The sequence below is a fragment of the Lepidochelys kempii genome, chromosome 20 (assembly GCF_965140285.1).
Source record: "Lepidochelys kempii isolate rLepKem1 chromosome 20, rLepKem1.hap1, whole genome shotgun sequence".
NCBI lineage: Eukaryota > Metazoa > Chordata > Testudines > Cheloniidae > Lepidochelys > Lepidochelys kempii.
This window is the reverse complement of record NC_136399.1, coordinates 5801020-5826187: the sequence shown is the minus strand read 5'-3', so window position 1 is coordinate 5826187 and position 25168 is coordinate 5801020. Positions and strand designations below refer to the sequence as shown.

The window sequence follows — 25168 nt, the reverse complement described above, 5'->3', positions numbered from 1 at the left end:
TTAGATGCCCTGGTGAAAAGCCACCACCTGCCACCTTGGCATATAGGATACCACTGCTACAGCATCCCACCCTCTGGTCTGTTCCTTGGTCAGCTGATGGGGCCAGTCTAGCAACAACCAAATGCCCCCAGAGGGGCGAACCGTGGCCACCACTAGTAGCAATGACCACCCCTTAGCGGTCTCTATTGTACCTGATACATCTCTGGGGCGAAGACAGGAACAGACGCTTGCCCTATAGCCCGGAATTTGGATGGCACTTCTAAGGTGGCATATGGTCTCTCCATTAGCCTGGATACGCAGATGCCTTTCCCGGTGCAGGCCGCACACACAGCCTAGGGCATCTCTCCATGAGCCTGGGATGCATGAGGTTCTTGCTCCTGGGAGAGTGGGGGGCGTGACCATTGCTTGCTTGCTGTTGACTGACCACAACCATCGCTTTTGAGGAAAGAGAATTATTTCTTTTTGGGCCTGATCCAGAGCCCTCTGAAGCCAAGGGAGACACACCTTGAATGTATCGCTTAGCCAGCCACTGACATGAGCCAGCTACGTGCATTTGAAGTTTATAAACCCCAGGGAGGGGAGAAAAGGGACACTGAAACTTAATAGGAGAAAAACAATTGCTATTCATTTGTATGGAGTCCTAAGGAGACTGGGGCTCCATTGTGCTGTACAGCTACCTAGGGAAAGAAAGCCCCTGCCCAGAGGAGCAGACAAAGGGTGAGAGGGGAAAGAGAGGGACAAAGAAGAGAAGTGACTGCCAAAATAGGTCACTGGCAGAACCATGAATTGGCTTCCAGTCCACTAGGCTGTGCTGCCTCATACACATCGTTAGAGCTGTGGTCCCCAAACTTTTCACAGTCGCCGCCCCGCTTTACCCCTGGGAGGGGAGGGGGCTGGGGCTAGGGCTGGGGGGAGAGGTTGGGGGTGGTGCTGGGGACCGAGGCTGGGGCTGACAGCTGGGTGTGTGGCTGGATATGGAGCCACAGCCAGGAACCGGGGCCATGTCTGGGAGCGGGGTTGGGTGGGGCTCCCTCCCCGCCTCCCATGGGGGCTGGCCCAGCCCTGCCGCACCCCCCTATGGGGGCATGCCCCACAGTTTGGAGACCACTGCATTAGAGAGAGATCTATATGCTTAATATCTATAGACCGGGGTTGGCAACCTGCGGCACGCGTGCCAAAGGTGGCAAACAAGCTGATTTTTATCGGCACGCTGCTGCCAGCCGGGGTACTGGCTGCCAGCCCCGCTCAGCCTGCTGCTGGCCTGGGTGACTGGAACCCCAGGCCGGCAGCAGGCTGAGCGGGGCCGGTGGCAGGGACCCCGGCTGGCAGGAGACGGTGGAACCCCAGACCAGCCGTGGGTGAGCCTCTGTCGGTCTGGAGTTCTGTCCACCACCCTGCTCAGCCCGCTGACGGTCTGGGGTTCGGTCTGCCACCCTGCTCAGCCCGCTGACGGTCTGGGGTTCCGGCCACCGGCCCCTTGCCAGCCGGGGTCCTGGCCATCAGCCCTGCTCAGCCTGCTGCTGGCCTGGGATACCAGTCGCCGGCCCCGCTCACCTCGCTGCTGGTCTGGGGTTCCAGCCGCCCAGCCCCAGCCAGCCCGCTGCCAGTCTGGAGTTCCGTCGGGGGACCCTGTAAATATAAAATTTATTACTGGCACGCAAAACCTTAAATTAATGAAGATTTGGCACGCCACTTCTCAAAGGTTGCTGACCCCTGCTATAGACTCTAGAATATGTGACTGAAGTACCATCGCTGGAATGGTCCTTTCCGAATGGTGGAGGTAGAGACTGGATTCTCCATGGGGAAAGGTGGCGGGGAGGGTCTCTGTTGATTTCACTGGGAGCTACTGGGTGCTAAGTACTTCTGATAATGTACAGTGTGTGTGTGTGTATGCAAAACTTGCTTCTCTTCCAAAGTCTGCTTGCAAACTGATGGATTTAACTTAATAGCAGCCATGCCGTTACCTTCCTAACCCTCACACCTGCCCAGACCAAGATCTAAATTAATCTAGCCAAAGATTTCTGTTGCAAGACCCCACAGCTCCAAACTGCTGGGGGAAAGTGCGTGCGCCTTAGATCTTTGCCCCGTCTTCAGGGAATGAAAGGATGATGAAAGGAATGCATGTCCCTCTGTTCCTTCTGGCTGTGGGTCTGCTCCGATCTCGTGTGCAACTCTGGAGTTGACAGGAGCTGCACCCTCGTTGGGTGCACGGGGTATTCCTTGTGAAAGAGGCATAACGATGAGGGAGGGTGGCTCAGTGCTTCGTTCTCCCATTCCTTTCTTGTCCTCTTTTGGGCTGAGGGTAAATCCCCTCTTGAAGGCAATGGATCAGGAATGCGTGGAGCTTAGCCCCTCCAGAATGTAACGCCCCAGAGAAACCACCTGCCCATTAGAAGCACAAAGGCAGGCAGAGGTGTTGAGGATCATTGTATCTGACAAAGGGCTCCAGGTGGAGGGCTGCCAAGTCTTTTAACCCTCCTGAGGGTTAAGGCGAAAGGAGTTTGCAAGCTGGGGCCTGCCTGGTTTTGGGAAACCTTCTCCTGCACTTCAGTGGTCTCTGAGCCAAGATGGGATCGGAGAGGTTACTTGCTTTTGGCTCATATAAGCCTTACTAAGCAGCAGGCCTATGCAAGGTGTCAGCATCATCATGACAGATGCCAAAGGGATGTAGCTTCCTTGCGGATCAAACTCCGCCAACGTTGATCTCTAGCTAGGTCCTTCAGACAGTTGGCTGGACGTTCAGTCTATGTCCGTCCCTGGTGATCATGTCGCACCACTGAAGATTTTGGTGCCCAGGTGATGGCCGGCCATGTGGTGGCATTCCTTGATAAACGTGCTTTGTAATTAGTTGGTCTTTTGCCCCAAGCAGGTCTCTGTTGTGCACCAGAGTGAGCTGATAACTGGGGGGCTGGTTTCACACCCTCAGGGGTGACAAACCAGGGGGAACAGTCCGAATGTCTGGTACTTAACAACTCAGGCTGGACAGATTTGGGGAGACTTGGGACTGGAAAGCTGTTGCTGTCACTCTGCCCGGAGAAACGAGGCTGGTGGAAGCCAGGATGAGACCTTGTGCTTGTGATCAGGCTACCGATGTCAGGGAATTGAGCCAAAGATCCCCTAGGTTACAGGGCAGGCAGTGACAGAACCCCGTACTGCTCCCCAAAACATCAAAAAGCTGCAGTCGCATCCCTTGGTTGCAGTATGGACATGCCTAAGGGTGTGATTTGCAAAGCTGCCTAGGAGATTTAGGCACCGGATTGCCAGTGCTTTGAAAATCCAACGCTTAGGGTAGGTCTACACTGCAATTAAAAACGTGCAGCTGGCCCATGCCAGCTGACTTGGGCTTGCGGGGCTGTTTCATTGCAGGGCAGACTTCCAGGCTCAGGCTGCAGCCCAAGCTCTGGGACCCTCCCTCCTCGCAGGATCCTAGAGCCCAGGCTTTGCAAGTAACTTCACAAGCTATATCTGCTGGCCTGGATCCTTTCCGCAGCCTCATGTGATAACGCGTAAGCCCCGCCTGTTCTCACAGAGGCTGTTTTCTTCTTGCCCACTGTAAAATGAGGCAGCAGGCCATTTCTAAAGTCTGCCCAGTCCAGCTGGAGCCAGGCTAGCTCGGCGCACGGACGTGAGAGATTGAGGTGGACGATGAATGGGAGCACTGCAAATCCATTAAGAAGCCAGCCTCTCCCAGCAACCCTCTGCTGCTGCAAGTCCCTGTCCCACAGATCCAAGAGGATCTGGGTATGTCGTAATGACAGGCTGGAGGGGGCTAAAAATAGCAAACAAAACCACACAGCCTGGTGCGTTATCAAAGGCTGCTGAGCTGAGCGCCACGGCTATTCTCAGCTTGGGTGGACCTCGGAGCTCTGTGGGCTGGGAGCACTTGCGGCCCTGTGAAAGCTAATGAAATAGCTTCGCTGGTTTATTGATAGGGCCGTTTTAGCAACACTGGGCAAACATGGGCAGTGCACGCCGGCATTTTTAGTGACAGATCCTCCCAGGTTATTTTTGGCAGAAGTTCCCGGCAGCAACAACATAGGTTTTGGTTTTTTCTGGGCTTTTAGGGACACAGTAGCCTGCCTTGGAGGCTCCTAGCATAGCTGAGATGCTTTGGGCAAAGTCACAAACGCCTGTCTCCACTGCAATGCCGAGAAGCGATCTGAATGAAATGCGTCATTTCCATAAGGATCATAGGAATTACCAGACTGGGTCGGAACCATGGTCCATCTAGCCCAGTATCCTGCCTCCAACAGAGGCTTCAGAGAAAAGAGCAAGAAACCCCTGGGAAAGCAGATGTGGGGTGATCTGCCTCCATATTATTATTAATGGGAAGGCAGTGTGGCCTAGTAGCTAGAGTACTGTCCTGGGATCCAGCAGACCTGCGTTCGATTCCTGGTTCTGCTGCTGGGTGACCTTGTGCAAGTCACTTTGCCTCTCTGTGCCTCAGTTTCCCCATCTGCAAAATGGGGCTAATGATATGACCTGCTTTGAGATCTACTGATGAAAAAACTAGGCACTATTATTTCTTTCACAGTAGTGCATGTTCATGGACCAGGACTCCATTGTGCTAAGCACTGTTCAAACAGACCAGAAAGACCTGCCCCAAAGAACTTACATAAAGGTCTTGTCCTAACCTTAAATACAGCATGCCTGAGTCTTCTTGTACGATATTCCAGTCCTTTTCTGTACTGGCAATATCTCCCAACTTTCTGTCATCTGCAAATTTTATTAGCACACACAGACTTTTTGTGTCAAGGTCACTAATAAAAATGTTAAATAAGATGAGTCCCAAGACCGATCCCTGAGGAAATCCACTAGTAACTTCCCTCTGGTCTGGCAGTTCACCTTTCAGTATGACCCGTTGTGGTCTCCCCTTTAACCAGTTCCTTATTTCATGCTACTATGAAGAGTGTGCAGTTTAAAGCCCCAGCTGCTGGATGCATGGGATTAGGGGAGACTCTCGGCTTTCTTTTCTTTTTTTTTAAAACTAGCTTTTTCTAGCCCTCATGGTTGCAGGCTTGCAAACATGAAGTGAGAGCCTCCTCCAGGTTGAGAAACCAACCGATTAATAAAAATAGTGCAATTTTTTTTTTTAAAAAAAAGAGAAATCTCATGATTTATAAGATAACTTTGTGATTCTGGAGAGTCCAACCATGATTTTTTAAACACTTCAATTTGGCAAACACGGCTAATAGATTTTAAGCCCTGAAGCAGTTCGTTAGCATTAACTATTAAAATGCTGGCTTTTCCTGTTAGCGCTGTAAATGTTCAGTCCATCTGGGAACGCTGCCTGATTGACATCCCGTGGCAATGAATTCTGCAGTCTAATTATGCCTTGTGTCTAAAAGCATTTCACTGGCACATAGGACTGGAAGGGATACTGAGTACAGTCCCCTGCTATTGCAGGGAACTCCAGCATATTATCATTCATAAACTTATCTAGTTTTCCTTTGATCAATGTTAAATCTGTCACCTTTCAGTTTAATTGAATAGACCCTGGGCCTTTGATTATAAGGCACAGAGCACCGATATATTGTTTCACTGCAAGTGACAGTCTCCAGCAGCTTTGCATAAGGAAAAAGTAGCCTTGAGTTCTTTTTAACCCCTCTCTAGTTATCCAGCTACTCAGTAGTAATTGTGATAAACCAGCGCTGAGAATATTGATTTCAGAGGGTGCAATTCTACCCTGTGAAGACAAGAGGCAGCACTAGATTTGTGCACCACTTAATTTAAAGCCTCCTTAAGCAATGATCCCAATAGGCATTGATTGGATCAGGCCCAAGGCACGGCCCAAGCTACAAAAGACAAACATGCGTCAAAACACGTCAAAGAGATGATTATAAGCTTTTCAGGGCAGGAACGGTCTCTTACTGTGCCCAGAACAATGGGGGGGGGGCCCTGCTCTTCTCTGGGACCTTTAGACAATACTGTCATAGAAATAATAATGATTACGTGGATGTAGTGGGATTGCCCGTGCAAGAGGAGTCTGGAAGGGTGGTTGATCACTATGAGCTGCTTTGATACCTTGGAACATCATTGAGCAGAGAGCAAGAGATATGCTGTGGAATCTTGCCAAGGCAAACCCTATTCTGCAGCCATTGATCGTGGAAACACACTGCGCTCCCCCACTCCTATTTACGAGCCTGTTCTCTCCATTCAGGGCTGATGCGGCTGTCGTCCTATGCAAAGATTTCTAGAGTGTCTTGACTGAGGGCCAGGAAGCGGTGACATTTTTAAACAGCTTAGTGGGCTTTGACCAGGGATGCTCATAATAGTGGACTTTTTGCATCCAGCTAGCATTGCTTTGACAAGTCCCCATTTTCATAGCACCCAAAATAACATCTGGCCACTTCGAAAATTCACCTCTGCTCCTTTATCGTGAAATAATTCAGGTCTAAATTCCTTAAATCTACCAGTTATTGCTTGTAGGGGGGAAAAAACACCAAAGCAATGCAGGTAGCTCTGCAGAGATAGAGATGGTGGCAACTCTCTCAATGTATTAAAATAAAGGGCTTAGTTAAGAACAGCTTTAGAAAAGCATCTCATTGTCCCTGTTGATTCTGGAGCTACTGTTAACTCCAGGCTAACAATTCGAAGACTCCGTGTTGGAAGCTGAAGAAAATCCAAGTTGCATGTGATTGACCTTTTCAGTTATTGGGTTTTGGGGATGGCACCAGTGTCAGGCACTAGATGAATCCAGCAACCTCTGTTGTATATAACTGAGCCCCCAATCCTTTTCCTAGCTATGTGCAAAAAAAAAAGTAAAAATAATTGTTATGGTCATTTTTGGAGGGTCTGTATCTTGGGAATCCCCAGGTTAATCTGCCCCATCAACTCCTCCTCAGGCCCTCAAATGGCCTAGAAATTTTCAAGCCAATCTGATGATGCATTTGGATTTGAGAGCTCTTGGGAAATTTAGATTTCAGCATAAACTGTTTTAACCTTAACTGTGGTGCAGCAAGAAAGCATCTAAGAGAAATAGCTCCTTGAATGATCTGTCAGAGCCACCCGAGTAAAAAAGTGTACTTTCCCTGCAAAGCACAAATGCACAATTGCTGATCTTTTCACGGCCTAATTTATTTTCCAGAGGTCAGCAATCCTATAGTTATTTCCATTCCAAACACAAAAGATGCCTAGAAAAAAAAGAAAAGACAGAGGACAAGGGCCTTGTTGCAGAGCTTAAAGGGAAATACCCAGCTCATTCTGATTAACCAAGAGGAACTGTTCTAGGAAAATCTTTGTATAAAGGGCAGGCCGCAGCCTTTGACATTAACTGGCATCCAGAGATGAGTCTTGGGTGATGTACAACCTGCAGGATTTCCCCATTGCAGTGTGTGTGTGTGGGTAGTTTACCTAGCTGCTGTCCTGTAGATAAACAGAGGACCTCATTCAACCAGGGCTGCCTCAGGGGGGAGGGATAGCTCAGTGGTTTGAGCATTGGCCTGCTAAACCCAGGGTTGTGAGTTCAATCCTTGAGGGGGCCATTTAAGGATCTGGGGCAAAAATTGGGGATTGGTCCTGCTTTGAGCAGGGGGTTGGACTAGATGACCTCCTGAGGTCCCTTCCAACCCTGATATTCTATGATTCAGCACAGCTGAATCCACCCTATTTGTAAGCAGAAGTTTGTGGACATATGCAAAAAGGCGATGCAGATCAGAGCAGCGTGTAATCTGCATAAAAAGCCACCAATGGAGAGGGGCAGCGCTTGGCGGCTGTGCTTTATTGCCGGTTCCCCTCTTAGCGGCCAGGACTCCCGGCAAGGGAGGCATCCCAGCAGCTGACCGGCGGGCCGCCCCGACTTTGCGCTGCACTCTCTCCAGCCCTGGGGCGCGGGCAGCGCCTTTTAAAGGTGGCCTGGCTCGAGGGCTGGTGCGCCAAGCTCCACCCCATGATGGGCGCCTCCGCCAATGGGCGCTCTGAGCCTCAGCTTGCTATTGGCTGGGGAGAGTGGCGCAACTCCTCCCCCCCCCTCCCTCCGCCCCGCAAATGTCAGGCTTTGCCCAGCCGCTGCCGCGTGCGCCCAGCGCTGTCCCCGCCGCAGCCTGGAGACTTCCCGGGACGGCCACGCGCGCACGTACAGCGCCGGGCCGGGGGACGCGGCGTGTGCGCACGTGGCAGGGGAGCTGCAGCCGCAGGGGCGGTGGGACAGGGCTGGGCGCTCTCTGCACCCCAGGGAGGGGCTTGGGGAGAAGCTCCCGCCCATTCCGCAAGGCAGGTGCGGCACTGGAAGCCTGTGAGCGGACAGTGAAGCACGTGCTTCAGTCGGTTGCTGACTCGGGGCCTGAATGCAGCTGACGGGCGACCGGGGAGAACCCAGCGCCTCTCTGTCCCTCAGCCCCACGGGTTGCAACCCGGGGAACTCCCCCAGGCTGGGCTAGGGCTTGCAAATCAGAGGGACCCCCCTGTCCCCCAGCTGTACTAGTATTTGCAAAGCACAGCGCAACCCCCCCCCCCAGCTCTGCTAGGGGTTGCATGGCCCCACGCACCCACTCTCGCTCCCCCAGTTTCCCCACGGGGGCTGCCAGACCCCGGGATTAAAGCTTTGGGATCCGCGGCATCCGATCAAGAGAACGGAGCAGGCAGCGACTGTGGGGAAAGGCGCCCTCCGCCACCCGTCCCTTTCCATAGCCTTCCTCTCCCCCCTCCGCATCCTCCTGCAGGACCACAGCCCCTGCAGCTGTCGACCACTGGGGCTGGAGAAGGAGATGCCCGGACCTGAAAGCGGGGGCATGTGGGGATCTCTTTCCTCGCCCCTCTCCACTTTCCCCAGCCGATAGGACCAGCGTTTACCAGGCTGGGGACAAGCAAGGGGGCAGGATTCCCAAACCCTGCAGCTTGAGTGCCTCATCTTTGGGGGACGTGGGGGGGGGGGGTAGAGAAAGGGATACCTGGCTCCCGGAGGCTGATGCCAGGGGAAGGGGATTAACCGAAATCCCTATCTTACCCCCCACCCGTTTGCAAATCACCTCCAGAAACCACGCCGCTTGCAGACGATGGGACCGCGGGGGGAGGGGAGGGGCAGAAGGTTCCGGGGCCAGGCTGGAAGGGGAGAGCAGAGGGGGCCGGGGTCTGGACTGGGAAGGAAGAGCGCGGGGAGGGAATGGGGGCCCGCGGTCTGGGCTGGGAGATAGGGGAGCGAAAAGGCTAGGGTGTGAACTCAGTCGCACCCGTGTCACTCCGGAGCCTCTGCCCTGGAACGAACGGAGTGACACCTCATTGACTGGCACCGGGGCCGGGGTGCTGGAGAGCGGAACGCTCCTCCGGAAGGATGCACCGCGCCCGGGTGCAGACGCCGGAGCCGGGAGGGGGGCCAAAGACCCCTCCGAGCTCCAGCCGCGCCCCCGTGGCTCCGCATCCTCCGCTCTCCGCTGCACCGCACGGGCCCGGGAAACCTCGGCGGAAACTTCCCCCAACTTCTCCTCTCCCAGCTGCGCGTCCTCCCCGGAGCGGGGCTTTCCCTGGCCCCCCGCTGCCTCCCCCACGCCTCGCCAGGGGAGCGCAGCGCGCCGCGCGCCTTTGGAGAAACTTCCTCCAGTGCGCGGCGCTTTGGAGAGGGACGGGAGCCGCTCTCCCTGCCCCATCCCGGCGTGCGTCTGGAGAGACACAGCGCTGCCCGCCGCCCCTCCTCGGGGAGGAGGTGGGGTAGGTAGGGACCCTCCCCTCCCTTTCCTTCCCCTCCCTAACTTCGTGCCCCTTTTGGCTCCAGGGCCGCACTGAAGCGCGGGCAGGAGGAGGGGTCTCCAGCCCTGGGGACGGGGCTCAGGTCTCAAGTTACAGCGCAGCTGGGGGGCAGGGGAGGACTGAGATCGGGGCATATACACCGGCTCCTGGAAGGCAGAGGGGCCATCTAACTGCGGTGCCTTGGCCCAGAGCAGACGGCGCGGCGATTCTGCTGGGGCCTAGGTACCTTGGATTCTCCTGCTCTTTCCAGAAAATCGGGGGGGACTCGGCTGCATGAAGGCTCGGTAGTCACTGGGGAAACCAACCTCCTCCCTTTTCTCTGCTCCACACACAAAGGTCCTGCATGTCTAACATTTAGACATGTTCAACTTTGTGGATTCAAGGACTCTAGTGCTGCTGGCAGCCGCGCAGGTCATTTTACTAGCCGTTGTCAGATGTCAGGAAGAGGATATTCGTAAGTTGCACCTTTTCCTTTCTTTAAAATTTATCCTGAAGGGGGAGAGGGGGAACTGGACACGAAAGCAATGGAAGAAAGAGCGACAGAGAGAGAGAGAAACCGCTGCTTCTGGGAGGGAAGGATGGGCTGGTAGGAGCAAGTGTTGCAGGCCTGGGAGACCTGGCTTTAAAAAAAAAAAAAAAAGTACCTTAAGACCTGGAAAACTGGCCTCCTGTTCTCCCTGTATTTGATTTTGAGCTCAGGGGTTTCCATTGCTCCTCTTTAGATTTGCCTTTTCTCCCACTCTGTACCTTCTCTGGAGTCTGGATGAGGCTCACTGCTGCGGGATGACAAAATACTGATTGGCGAAGAGACTTCTTCCTATTCATTGTAATGCTTGGTTGCTTTAGAAGAACACTGCAGTCGTGAATCCCCTCCTTGCCTATTATTTTGGCTTCCATCCCCCTCCTTGAGTTGATTTCCACCCTGAAAAGGGCTTTCAGAGGAAAATATAACCTGGTCAGGTCAGATCCCACCAAAGGGAGAACAAAATATCTCTCCACCTCCTGCGGCCCTGAAAGAGTTAATGCAACAAAGCTGAGTGGGATGGGGGGGTTCACAGGGGGAGCTAGACAAAGGGGACATTCCGAGATAGACAAGCCAGAGTCTGAGACTTACAAAGAAAGACCTTTGTACAGCCTTCAGCTTTCCTCCTCATCCCAACCCACTTCTTAGTTGGGGCTGGTGTGTAAGGTGCAGAAGAAGTTGATAGCTAACAGACTTTTGGTTTAAGGATCAGAAAGGAAACTCCCCCCCCCCCCCCCCGAGACGAGGCCACCTGGAGGATCAGAGGCATTCCAGACACACTAGACAGATTGTCCAACTTCTCCTTCACCTTCCAACCCCGCCCCCCTCCAATCTGAACCCAAAGAGGAAAGCAAGGGGACAAGTGGGGGAGCACATTCCCACTCCCTGCCCCCAACATTTTACCATTTTTTCAATTGCTGCTTTTTGAAACAAAATGATCCTCTTGTGCAATTGTGACATTAAAGTCCGATGCACAGCCAGCCCTTCCCCCTACCCCAGAAAAATTTCTGATCTGGCATATTATTCAGCCTGGAAGCTGGAAACTTTATTAGGTAGAAAGGATTTTTTTTTCACTTGTTTGGGCAGGTTTCCTATTGCTTGAATTCCATCCCTGTCTCCATATGCTCCAGACTGTAAATCAATTGCAGGGAGAGAGAGAGAGAGAATGCCTGAAAATACCTCCTTGCTTGCCTGCTTCTGGGCCATGCTGTCTTTCCCACAATCAGCCTGAGATTCCAGCAAAAAGGAGCTGAAATTCCTTCCATTCAGGCGCAAAGGAGTTGCTAGGCCATTTTCAGTTTGCTTAGTTCTTAACAAAAGGATTGGATTTGTAAGAGTTCCCAGTGAGACACCTCCATCCGACCACATACCAGGCGTGCTGGAACGATTTGTATAATGGGGGTGCTGAGATCCACTGAACCAGCCTTTAAACCCTGGATAGGATGGAAACCGCTTCAAGCCAGGTGGTGCGGCAGCCGCCCTAGCTCTGGCTCCTACACCACATGCACCCCAAGAGAACTCAGAAGTTGGGGGCTGCACTTTGGGAACCAGTCTATTTGTAGCAACGGGGGTTTGTTTCCTTTTCCTATTCCTGGTCAATCGATGCTGATCGGTTCATTCATTCTGTCCTATGTCTGTTGTAAAAGGATGATCTCCCCGCAGGAATATTGATTGTACACCAAAATTTGGCAGAGCGGTTCCTTTAAGCTGCTATCTCCCGCCTTGTCTGCCCTCTCTAGTTTAGATTAAAGTATGTTTAGCATCCTTCACAATGTGCTTGGATCCCTCAGGTGTGCAGCACAAGGAATGGGCGTAACCGAGCATGCCTTGCGCTTTATTCTTCTCTGAAGCAAAGAATCGCACCCTGTTTCCGAGGAGAGGAACTTATTTTCTGCTCAGATGGCTTTAGCTCTTTTGGGAGGCTCATCTGCAAAAGTTCTCTCCAGGTCATGGAGGGAACTCAATTCCCCGTTGTGAGCAGTTTGTTTGCATAGGGGAGATTGGCAGCGATGGCTTCCAGATGGAGTTGAAATGCTGCCCTTATTTATTTAAATAGGTTCCTAACAGCGCCACGTGAATCAAGCTCTGTGTGTGCTCGAGAAAAGGCCCATTCATGAGAGGAAGGGTCCCCTGGGCTCCCCAAGGTGCCCCAGCTCCATGCACAAAGACCCCCCCTGTCATCTCAACTACTGCCATCAGGGCTTCAGACATTCACTTGGCTGGGGGGGGGGGGGGGAGAGAAAGAAACATATGTCAAAGAGGCACGTATATTTTTTATGGGTCTCCCCTTGTCAAGAACCCCTTCTATTGAGCTGTTATAATTGGGACAATATTATAATGAACTCTCCCAATAACAGTTGGATGCTTGTTTCTTTTGCATTTTTTGTGGCCCCTGCAAGCACCCCCCCCATGGCTGCAACCATTCACCCCCCCCCCCCCGCCCTCCCGGGCTCCTTGGTCCATTCATAGGTTTGACTTTGATTCAGTTTGTTTCTCGTTTATGGTGTTTTGATTAGAAAAACAGCCTTTGCCTGGAGAGAATGAGCCAGGGCTGCTGCTCTTTGTTCATCACAGGGTTCGGTCTGCCCAGTGCATTCCAGAAGCAGCCAGGGGGGATTTAAAGAATCTTCTTTGTTACTTTTCTCTCCACCTTTTCCCCATTTATATTTTTTTCTGGTGGGATGATGTTAAACGAAGCGGACTGGTGTAACCCTGCCCCTTCTGGCAGTGCTGAGAAAGGGAATCCAGACTTGATTCGCTTCCCCATCTACACTAGTGTAAATCCAGAGTAACTCTACTGGAGCCAGTGGAATGACACCCGTGTAGAACTAGTGTGAAACCCAGTTCAGGCCTGGTTGCTGGAAAAACGCACAGGCCCCTGTAGAAAAGAGACACAGGGGGTTCATGAAGGAGGCACAAGAGGGCTGAGCTGAGCTTGACCAAAGTGGACATAGCTTGTGGCTGCTAAGAACTCTACCTGACTCATGGGCACAGCTATGTCATTAGTTTCTCTCAGCGAAAGTGACCGTGATGGGAAATTAATAAAGTGCCAGGTGGGAAGCCTTGAACCTTAAGCCGTGTCAATAGCACAAGAGCCCTGGGCCTTCAGGACAGTTCTTCCTCACAGTATCTTCTTGAGGAGGCCGAAGAGCTATCATCAGGCCTCCATGTTTTGCTCTGCTTCTGGAGTGGCCAAGAGATCCATGTACTAATCTGTGAGATGTTGAAGGAAGATGGGAGAACCAGAACCATCCCACCTGGGAGCTGGCAGGGAGCTGGCTTGGACCATGAACGTGGGAGGTTATTTCTATGCCCTATTGCAATTGGTATGGGATTGCTATAACTGATGCTGATAGTATGACCCTGTTTCTCTCTCTCTCCCTTTTGGTTTTCTCCCTTTTGCCTCCCTTCCCACCGCATCTCATTTCCCCCCTTCCCTTCCTTTCCCTTCGGCACAGAGGAGGCAGGCAGCTGTGTGCAGGATGGGCAGAGGTATAGTGATAAGGATGTGTGGAAACCCGAGCCCTGCCGGATCTGTGTCTGTGATACTGGGACTATCCTCTGCGACGAGATAATCTGCGAAGAAATGAGAGACTGTCCCAGCCCCGAGATCCCCTTCGGAGAATGCTGCCCTATCTGCCCAACTGACCAACCTGCTGTCAGCGGTCGTAATTTATTTATTTCCCTTCCATAAATAAATTACTCCAGATAATTGCAAAGATCAATAGCCCCCAATGGATGAGCACCCAGCAAAAGACGGGAACATCCATGGGACCTAGCTAGGAAAGGCCACTTCTCATGGACTCATTTGGGTCTGTCTCTTTGCCTAGGGTGTAGAAGGTCTGAAATAACAGTGTGGTCAAATCACAGATGAGAAGAAAGATAATTAACATAATCAATTAGTCTAACAGCCCCGATTCTAAAGATATTGTAGTAATTACCAAGGCAGCAAGACAAAACCAAAGCTGTCTCTGCCCTGACAGTGAATCAAGTCTCTATGCACCAGAGAAGCCTGATTTAAATCCACAGCCTGCAGATTTCTAAGCCATGAAGGCGGAAACTGGACAGTGCTAAGTACATAGTGCATGGGATTTTTTTTTTGGTTTGTTTCCTTAGTATTTAACCACTACACCAGGGTCAGAAATTGCAGGGTGAGCTGAGTAGGAATAGCACCTAGAATAAAGGCTCTCTTGCTGTGATATAAAAACATGCCTTCTGGTACTAGCAAAGATCAAAACTCCTTTTCTTTTAATTTTCATACTACCGCCAAAATGACCTTGAGCCCAAGGTTATGTAAGAACTCCCAAGTTCAAGGGGGTCATGGGTGGTCCTGAGCATCAAAGGAGAGGCCAGGCCTCCATGTAGGTCAGGGTTCTGTGCCTGGCTTTGTAAAAAAACTCAGTTTCCCTAGCTGAAAAATGGGGATGGGTCACAAAACTCTCCCAGCCTGGGGCATAATTCATTCCCATCTGTGAAGTGTTTTGAGATCCTCAGCTGAGGCCAGTAGCTATTTCAGTGCCACTGTTTCGAAGACCTTCTCTGTTCTAGTTCCGTCAAAAGCAGAAGTTGCCTTTTTTAACCCTTTGCTGATACAGGCGACCTTTCCAATGTGCCCCCGTCTTTAATTAGGAAATGCCTTGGAGCCCGCAAGTGTCAGCGAAGGGTTGAGAGCAAATGTTAACATTTTCCCCTGAAATGCAATCATGTTGATTTGGACCTGTGCTGAATGTAGCTTTTAACGCCTGCCTTTTTTGGTCTTTGGCACGCTGGCTTCAGAAGATTTTCCTTGGTTTTGGTGGGGTTTTTTTTTTTTTAACCTACTTATTTTGTCTGAGTGCATTATTCTTTGGCTGCTTCATAACCATGCCCTGGTCATTTCTGGAAGGGCAAAGTGACGAGCCCACCTGCCATTAGCAATTTCATTAGCCATTTCATGAGCAATTTTCGCCACCTGCCATTAGCAATTCGGAAGCCTATTATCCCACGATGCTTTGCATGAAGCCTTGCCTGTATCTGTGAAATGCTGGCCAATTTACCACCCCTCCAGCAGAGCAGTGACAGCAACACTCAGGCAGTTGGTTGTAGAGGAGAAACTGAGGTTGCCCCAATCACATCCGTCCCTGGCCTCTTATCCAATGCCTTGTCGTGTGCATCTTTGTGAGCTGAAATGGTGGGTTTCATCATGATGCTGACACTTTCTCTCTCTCATTTCAACAGGGCAACCTGGCCCCAAGGTGAGATCATTGTTAGTATTATTCATCATGACCACCAGCACATTTTCCCTTCTTTGGCCTTTATTACAGTTCCATGGGTGTAGCGTTCCGGATTCTGTTCTCAGTTGACACTGTTGTCAATGAGGAATGACTCCACTGGAAGTGAAACAGAATCAGACTCCAGATAGACACACTAAGTTGTACCATTTTAATTACACCGGCCTAGTTAAAGCGGTGCAACCCGGCAGTGCGGATGCAGTTATATGGGTGCTTATACAGCTACTCATGTGCTTAAAGCGCAGAGCATGCTGAAGTGCTCTGTTCAGTTCTTTGCAGGATTGTGCAGACACACAGGATGGGGATTAGCTGCATTTCTGTGATGGGTCTAGCAGTGGGCTAGGCAGGGGGCGGGATGCATAATCACACACATCAGTTGTGTGCAGAATTGTCAGTGTTCTAATTCCAGCTGCTTTGCATTGCAGGGACAAAAAGGGGAACCCGGTGATATTAAAGATGTAAGTTTTAATCTGAGTTTTCTGCATGTCTTCCATTCATTTATTTCCCATAGGGGCACATAGGGTGCTTTGAGAGAATCCCGTGTGAGCGTCCTTCTCAGCTAAGTTTTCCTATGTTTCTCTCTCCCACCCAGGTCGTAGGACCAAGAGGACCACCTGGACCACAGGTGAGGAGCTTACTTTCTCTATCACATCGTTTGAATGTTTGTGGGCAAAACATTGGAGACTACTGAACTCCTCCTGTCTCACCTGTTTCAGGGACCTGCAGGGGAACAAGGACCAAGGGGCGACCGTGGGGATAAAGGCGAAAAAGTGAGTTTAAGACAAAATAACCAACACAGAGCAAAAAAACAAAACAAACCAGGGGTTAAAATGCTTCCAAAAGCATCAATGTGGCACATCCCCCTCTTAATATTACTGCCTCTTAACACATGAATAATAGTCTTTCAGATTAAACTGTAATCTCATCGGGGCAGAGAACTTGCCATCTGTGCTGAGGAGGATGTCTAGGGGACTCAGTCATGGACCAGGACCCTATATATCTAAAGCACCATGGTTCCATTATGGTGCTACATTAACAATAACTAAGCTCCATAACAGTGGTATTAATTAATGTAATTCATGTGTAAAATGATTAATATGTGCAGTGAGTTGCCTACATTCAGATGAATAAAGCACCACTCTGGATGAATAATAAGGTTGCTCAGGCCTTAATGCCTGGCAATCTGTCACCGATAATAAATTACTACTCATAACGAATGATGTGTGATTAACACACGCTGTGGGCCATTGACGTGCCGATGAATAAGGCACCGCTCTCTATTTATAATTATACTTAATGCATAACAATAATGGAGCATATAGAATTCATAATTGATTACAAATAACCAAATGGTAGAGAATTGATAATATACACTATACCTTTTGCATTCCAAGGACTCATGTCACATCAGGGCGCAGACTGCAGTTAGCTTCTCCTGGGCGTCTGTCTGGAGTCACCTTTCTTTTTTGTTCCTTGTAGGGTGCTCCTGGCCCTCGGGGTAGAGATGGCGAACCTGGTACCCCTGGAAACCCCGGACCCCCAGGGCTCCCGGGTCCCCCAGGGCCCCCTGGGCTTGGCGGAGTGAGTATCCTCAAGTGTTTTTTTTTTTGAACCTTCACATCCAGGACATATGGCTGCACAGACTGATTGAAAGGGCCTTTGGGAGTGTGTCCCGATACTGTATAATTCAGCTGGAGTCACTGATTCAATAGGAATATTTATGTCATTTTAGGGTTCCTATGAAAAATTAAATAACAACATTTTCGATTATTCAGAATGCAAGACTTTTTATCGGCTAACTTGCTTCCTCCCCATTAGTTGTTATTTGTTTTGCAGCTACTGATCCCCGCCCCCCGCTGTTAGACACTGTGCAGACATACAGTAATAAAGGCCTTTATTGCTCTAGCATTTCACTGGCTCACAAGTCAATTTCACCTCTGTCCCTGGTCAGTTTCACTCTAGGGTACCCTTTGCACTAGCCCACAGCTGCAGCCAGTGGGAGCAAACATTGCTTGGGAATATTTAAAGTTTCACTAATGTTCCTAGTCTGTGGCTTTCATGAGGTAGCCCAAGGCTACAAATACCACAAGGGAATCTTTTAGTACTTCACTTCTGTTCCTGGTCAATTTTACTCTGTGATTCCCATGCACTAGCCCAACCCCGCAGTGATTGATGTGTGTGGAGGGGTAGGGGGGCAGGTAGATACAGGTAGGGTGGTGATAGCTTCAAAAAAAATCCAAGGAAACATTTCTGTTGGGCTTACCTTGTGCAAGACCAAGCTTATTGTTTGGTGCAAATTTAACTCAATGGTGCCCCATTGAAAGGCACATTTTAATTACTCCAAATGCTGTGCACTATATTTAGATTCACTGTGCCTGAGTTTTCTAATCTCCTGGTCTTTCAGATGAATGAATCACTTCAGATTTATAAGGAACTCTTGGGCAGTTTCTTTAAAAAAATAAAAACAACACAGAATGATTTCTCTTGTTGGAAAGTGCCCTTCACTTGTGTCTCTGTTACAAGCAAAACATAATCAGAGCAAATGACGGAACCAAAGTCATTTGGCCTTTTTAAATGATTTTTTCTTATTCTTCAAAGAAATTTCTCCCCTCTAAATATTATCAGATAAAAAGGCTGACCCCGAAGTAATAACCGTGAGGAAATTTAAAATGAAATGTCGGAACATTTTGCATATTTACTGCAAATCGATGTCTAGCAAATAACAAGTCTAAAAACCCTCTTTTTGATTTTTTCTGAGACACGGAAATGGTTGCTTATCAAGTACAGGGTACAGTGCCTAACGGATCCAAATACTTTACCAATATAAATACTTTACCAAAAACTTTAGGATATCAATAGTGATCACTTTGCAGCCCGCATGCCCATTGCATGGCTTGACTGATTATGAAAAAGAATCCCACTCAGATGCGTCTGTGCTTTGGTCTTGTTTGCAGAACTTTGCTGCTCAGATGGCGTCAGGATTCGATGAGAAGGCTGGTGGCGCTCAGTTGGGTGTGATGCAGGGACCTATGGTAAGACAGCTCTCTGCTTCCTTTTAGCAACCGGGACACTATGCGGCCTCTTTCTGGGAGGCCTGATATTTAGGGTTGAAGTTGACAGGAGCTGGGGGTTGCTCAGCAACTTGAAAAATCCGGCCATTAAAACACAGCTCGATATTATCTATGAGCCAGATCCTCAGCTGGTGGAATTCAGCACAGCCCCATCGAAGTCCATGCTGAGTTTCACCCGCCGAGATTCTGTCCCTATCCTCCTAGCCACAACCCACTAAAATTACTATAAAATGGTTGCATAACCAAGGATTTACAAGATGACTTAATTGCCTCGGCTTCTGCTCTGCTTGCCAGGGCATCCCAAGTCACAGGCCAAATTGTTTAAATAGACTCTCCTGGGAGGGAAAGTTATAGAACGTTTTGTTTAGGGGTTGGTCTCTGTAACTTTTGGACCATGGGCTGAGGAATGCATGACAGCAGCTACTGTTCTTCAAGATCCCACAAGATTTCCAGCAGGAAATTTCTGCTCTCCAGCCTTTCTTGGCAAGCAGTAAATGAAAAGCAGGGCTTAGTAAACATGGCTACAGTCCAGAAGAAAGCGTGCTGCCTCCCCCCCGCCCCCTTCCAAGTAGCTTCTAAAGGAAAAGTAGTTCTTGGTGGTGTCTCCGGAGGGGCTGAATATAAGAGGGATGATTTCAGAATCCTCTCTTGCTGAGGGGGAAAGATCCTTGTTCTTTATGGGCCATCAGCTGAAACCTCTCGCCCCCTTTCACTTGGCGGGGGGCTTAGAGATTTTCTTAACGACGGTGATTTTTGTTTCCCAATGTAGGGACCTATGGGACCGCGAGGACCTCCAGGACCATCGGGAGCTCCTGTAAGTGCCTGCTCTCTCAGGAGCAATCTGTCTCGTTGGGGGTAAAATAACATAGCGAATATATAGAGCATCATTGTTGAGATGGCTAATGAAGCTCCTTTGCTCTATGTTGCAGGGCCCTCAAGGATTTCAAGGCAACCCTGGAGAGCCTGGGGAACCTGGAACTTCTGTGAGTAACCAGCAGCTTCGCTTTTGGCCAAAGGGGCCGTGACCCGGCACAAATCGACACCTCAGTTACCCATGCAAATGGCCAACACCCCAGCTGCACCCGCAAACGTCCCAGAAACGTGAGCTACATTAGAGCTGCCCTGAGCAATTCCAAAAAGTCTCTCCACCAAGAGACCCCGATGCCAACTTCTCTGAGCAGAAAACACCCTTCTCTGAGTCTCAGCTATGATATCACTGATAATCAAAGCTGGGGTGATAGACTGAGGGAATGCTTAGATTAGACACGTAGGCCGAGATGTTCAAAGGGGCCTAAGAGATTTGGTCACGCAGTCCCAGTATAACTAATGGGGATTGGGCTTCTAATTCCTGGCGGTGGATTTGAAAAATCTCAAGCCTCGGCTTTAGGCACAGGAGGCTGATGATCAATGTGCTGAATAGAAAGGAAACAGAATTAATGGGACAGATTCTGAGCCACACAAAGACCGTGTGCACTGCCCTGGCCATGTAAGGTGCCAATAAAGTGGGTGCACCTTTAGCTCACTCCTACTTTAAGGCTTCTTTGTCTTGCTCAGGTGGTGTAAAGGGGCCTTAGTGCCCATGAGAATCAGGCTCGGTGTGTGTATCTTAGGGGCACATGGCGTGACGAGGGTGTGCTCTGATGCTGCACGCTGGAGGAGCTGCAGGGTTGGTGGCAGTGATGGTGGGGGAGGGGGAGTTGTAAGTCCAGACGCAGTCGATCACTTTGCATGGCAGGATGACAAAAGGACCAAGGGGCTCAGCTTCGATGGTGATGGAGAGACGGGGGGCAAGGATCTAGGAAGCAGGGGAGCTCAGTCGATGTAATATACGTAGAGGTTGGAATTAGGTATTTGATCCTATGCCTGTCTCACATTGGTTTGGAGAGGCACAATTGGCAAGGCGTGGTTCAATGTGGCTCTGTGCTGATATCACTGTAGCACCTGGGAGCCTGACAGACACTAATGGATGTTATCCTAAAATAGGTAGAGAAAGATAACACCCCATTTTAAAGACAGGGATACTGAGGTACTGGGTTGATTAAGTGGCTTTCCCAAGGCCACCCAGGGAGTCTGTAGCAGAGATGGGAATAGATACCCCCCGCCCCCAGGACGGCTGAGTCCTGGACAAGTGCCCTACCCATGAGACTATCCTTCCTACCTATGACCAAGGGTAATTTATACAGTGGGGCACCACAGGCCTTGGTGTTAGATTCGGTCCTGTATAACCTCTACATTAATGGTCTGGGAGGCAAACAGCCCATTAATGTGGCTGGGAGATGAGACTATGGTTGGGAGAGTTGCAAACAACATTCAGGAACGGGAAAAATTTGTGAAGGAGCCCGGATAGACCTGGAAAATAGCAACATAAGATGCAGCGTGGACAAATGCTAATCCATTGGGCGGGGTGGGAACGATCCAAAGGACTACAGTAAAGGATCATCTAATCCATTCCTCACCCTAGCCAGTTCTGGGTCATTCTTTACGCTAACAGGTTTTTTTCCAGTCCTGCCAAGCCGTGGGGCTTCGACTGCTTACCCTGGGAGCGTCCTATAACAGATCTCACTATCAGGACATTTCCCCCCCCTCCGATGTTCCAACCTGTATTTTTCCTCTTGTTCAGTTTCATCCCATCCCTCCTTAGTCCTCGTACAAGCCAACTAAGGGGAGGGAGGAACCGACCACGTTAAAAGAGAGAGAGAGGCATGATAATCAGCCACTTGGACAGGAGTTTGCAATGCAAACAGGGCGAGCAGTTTGGAGCTACATCTGCAGAGGCATCCTAGGGCAGGGAAATTAGAACACTTCTCGAATGCTTCCATACAGGTTCTTAACCTGGGGGGTCACAACCCACCCGGCCCTTGCTAAATGCAGGGAGTGGGTGATCTATCCATGGTACTTATCCAACCCCCATCACGGTAGCTTCTGAGCACCTTGCAATCTTGAATGTGTTTATCTTCACAGCACCCTATGAGGTAGGGAAGTGGTGTCAATCCCATTTTACGGCTGTGGAACTGAGAACTAAGGCTCAGATCCTCAAAGGTATTTAGTCACCAGACTCCCATTGATTTCCCACCTTTGAGGATTCTGGCCTGAGTGACTTGCCCAGGAAGTCTATGCCAGCCCAAAGCGATGAAACCAGTCCTAGATTAGCACCCTAGCCACTACACCATCCTTCACTGTGGGGGTGGCTAGCTAGATCCCGGCTCAATGGGGAGAATGGGGGGTATGGAAATAGAAGAGAACCGATGCTCTAGTATGACTTTCCCCAGTTGGGGGCTGAGAGTTATCAGCAAATTGGAGGGAGTTCAAAGAAGATCAGTTGGGTGTAGGTGGTATTGGGTTAAGAGAAATGATTCAAAGAGCTTTGCTGAGCAAGAGCCAAGAAGGAGAGGGAGATAAAAACAGTCTCATGAGCATAGTGGTATTGTTTCTTCTGACTTAGACACTCCATAAGCAGGAGCAGCTGTCCTCCTCAGATCAGCGAGCGTGGACGTCAAATCCACAGCTAGTTTATATCAATGTATCTCCATGGATGCCAACTTTGAGTTACACCACCCGAGGATCGGGCCCATTTAGTTTGCTCCAGGGGGGTTATCCCAACGAGGAGCAATGAGAGGAAATTAACGAGAGCGTTAGAATTCAGAGAAATGTCAGGAGAAACTTCCTGATGGTGAGATGGGTCAGGGGTGGAATCTTCTTCCACGGGCAGGGGTGGGTCTCTGGAAGCTAGGTTACATAAACCCCTAGCAAGTTGGCGCTAAATGGGGTAATGCTACGGGATGGAGTCCAAACTGGGATCAAGGAATATCCATTCCAAGAGGAGCTTGGCTTTAGGCAGGCAGTCTGAGCTGCCGTTTGGAGTCTACAACCTTGCTCTAACAAAACACCTGACAGTGTCTTTAATGGGGAGAACTTCGCTTTTGTGTCCCATCAGAGCACCTTTGGCAACACGGTGCCCCACCATTGGTTCAGTGCTGAGCCCCCTCTTCTGGTTCACTGATCCTGCTTCCCACAGAAGCCATAGCTTTCCTTGGAGGTCTCCCCTCCAGGCCAACACCGCTTAGCCTTTGAGAGCTGCCAAGCTCGCAGCTAGAGGTTTTACGGCTCTGTTTATTGCACCCTGCCCTCCTCACCCAGAGAAGCAGAGGGTATTTGGGAGGAGCCACTCAGCTGCTGTAGATTTCCAGAGAAAGTTTCCAGGTTGTGGCCAGGGCAGTGGGGAGTTAGTTCAGCAAACCCTGACCCTGATATTTCCAGTGCGCAATGTCACCATGTGGCAGTGTGATGTAAACATGATGACAGCATGACACCATCCCAGGCTGGCATAGAGCGCAGGCCGCTTGGGGAAAGTAGCTGGACTTCTCTCTCTTCCCCAGCCTGACTGGCCAATTTCTTCCCTTGCCAGCTTTCTCTGGCCACCTGAATCTGGGGATGGACTCCCAGAGCCCGAGCTTTTCTGAGATGGAGAATGATGTTGGAATCAGCCATATGCATGGTCCCAGGGAGGCTGGTTTTAGCTGGGCCCGAACTATTCAGTCTTCTTTGGAAGGGTTAGTGAGCTTCCCCCATAACCCTTTGCCTAGCCCCAGTGCAGAATATTAGGAATCCCCAACCCACAGCCCCAGCAAAAAGGCAGGTGCCAATGCAAGGATTTGTAGTTCCCCTTTGAGATAACGTTGCCTTTGAAGCCCATTAGCCGAGTTACCTCTTGCCCTGTACTGTGACGACCCCAAACCCCGAGACCCCCTTAATAATATAGATTATTGTGACTCAATTCAAAAAGGTTCTGATTCTCTCTGAATGCCATGCCTGCCTTGCACATGTCACACTCGCTCTGTCTGTCCTTCTAGGGTCCAATGGGTCCCCGAGGGCCTCCCGGACCACCTGGAAAACCCGGTGATGACGTAAGTATTCTGTAGCCACTTGTTTCTTGCAGGGCAGCTTCTGCCAGCCACTGACATCAAAGCTGGTTGGAAGGCAAGCAGCCAGCATGCAAAACGGAATGTATCAACGATCAGAGCAGAGGGTTTTGCCCCCTGGTTCTTGCTACACTGTGCCTCGCTCCAAGATCGCTCTGAAGGCAGCTAAGGGATTTTCTTCTCTCTCTTTCTCTCTCAGGGCGAATCAGGCAAACCCGGCAAATCTGGTGAACGCGGATCCCCTGGCCCTCAGGTATAGGGCTCCAGGCTCTGACGTCCAGTATATACCGATGTGTCCCAGAGGCATGGCTGGATGGCAGGAAGGCTGCAGTCACCAGCCCATCAGAGTCTCTTGTCTCTTTTGTTATTTAACCAGGAGAAGTTGGGGGAAATGAACCATTAAAACCTAATGATTTTTGCCAAAAAGACATCAGGTTGTTACCACCAGAGAGGGGCTCAGGGCTTCAAAATTCAGACTGAAGGCTAGACTTGGATTTAAGTCCCTGCCCACTAATGATCAGGGACCGTTAGGGACAGCGGGCTTCTGAACTTCCCCAACGTTCACAGCAATTCAGATGCAGGGCTTTGGTTCAAGCCCGTCACAAACAATTTTCTATGGTGTAAATTGGCATAGGTCCCTTGATTTACACCTGCTGAGGATCTAGCCCTATAGACTACCCTGATCTGGCTCTACATATTACCCATTATGGTCCTATATGTGACCCTGATCTGGCCCTATATGTTATCCTAATTTGGCTTTCTATATTACTCTACATGGCCCTATATATTACTGTAATATGGCGCTATATATATTACCCCATAATCTGATTCTATATGTTAGTCTAATCTGGCCCTATCTGTTACCCTGATCAACAAAGCACAGTAAGAATGCTTTACTTCCTGTTCCTGGAGCTTGTTAACAATATAACATCTGAACATATTTGAGAAACTTGATCCGTTTTTGCCCACTTCTGTATTCCCTGCCTTTCGTTTGGACTGACCCCCGTTTCTTTCGTTTTAGGGGGCTCGAGGCTTCCCAGGAACCCCAGGTCTCCCAGGAGTCAAAGGTCACAGAGTAAGCACGTGTGGTTATGACTTGCACAGCATTGGCTCTTCCCTTTGCTCGAGCTCACTGGGAGAGTAACCGTGACTTTGCTTCTCTCCCTAGGGTTATCCTGGGTTAGACGGCTCCAAAGGAGAAGCAGGAGCTGCAGGTGCTAAGGTGAGGTGTTTAGCCAACAGGATTCCAGTTTCTATCATCTGAAACAAAACTGACCACTGGGAAGTTATTAGTATTGCTAATTATTACATGGATTACGGTAGTAACTAGAGGGGGAAACTCCGAGATCAGGGCCCCATTGGGCTAGGCGCTGGATAAAAACATAGTGAAAGATCGTACCTGCCCTAAGGAGCTCACAGTCTGAATAGAAGCAGAGCCAGTGGGATAAAGGTGCTTGCCCAAGCTCACACAGGAAGGCAGTAGCAGAATCAGGATTTGAACTCAGGTTGGCTGAGTGACTCAGCTAGCTCGGCAAGTGAAGCTGGTGTTCGGCCCAGGTGCTGGGGTGATAGGCCCGGGGTAGAAACCTAGATAGATAATTCGAGGCAGGTTAGACAGAATAGAACAGATAGATGAGAGACCTGGAATCAAGTGGTTGCATCGATATCGATCTTGAGATTAGACAGATAGACGAATATGTCTTT

At 50.0% G+C, this 25168-nt stretch overlaps 1 protein-coding gene across 1 annotated transcript in view; it reads left to right on the top strand.

Annotated features, from left to right (window-relative positions):
* Positions 1–9807: 9807 nt before the first annotated feature.
* COL2A1 (collagen type II alpha 1 chain) overlaps positions 9808–25168 on the top strand; it is a 64949-nt gene continuing 49588 nt past the window's right edge. Inside the window, exons 1-14 of the mRNA XM_073318615.2 lie at positions 9808–10135; positions 13663–13869; positions 15422–15438; positions 15900–15932; positions 16067–16099; positions 16191–16244; positions 16954–17055; positions 18429–18506; positions 19315–19359; positions 19475–19528; positions 23396–23449; positions 23664–23717; positions 24486–24539; positions 24633–24686. Coding sequence (XP_073174716.1) covers positions 10042–10135; positions 13663–13869; positions 15422–15438; positions 15900–15932; positions 16067–16099; positions 16191–16244; positions 16954–17055; positions 18429–18506; positions 19315–19359; positions 19475–19528; positions 23396–23449; positions 23664–23717; positions 24486–24539; positions 24633–24686 — 933 coding nt within the window. The 5' untranslated portion in view covers positions 9808–10041. The remainder of the gene's footprint in view (positions 10136–13662; positions 13870–15421; positions 15439–15899; positions 15933–16066; positions 16100–16190; positions 16245–16953; positions 17056–18428; positions 18507–19314; positions 19360–19474; positions 19529–23395; positions 23450–23663; positions 23718–24485; positions 24540–24632; positions 24687–25168) is intronic.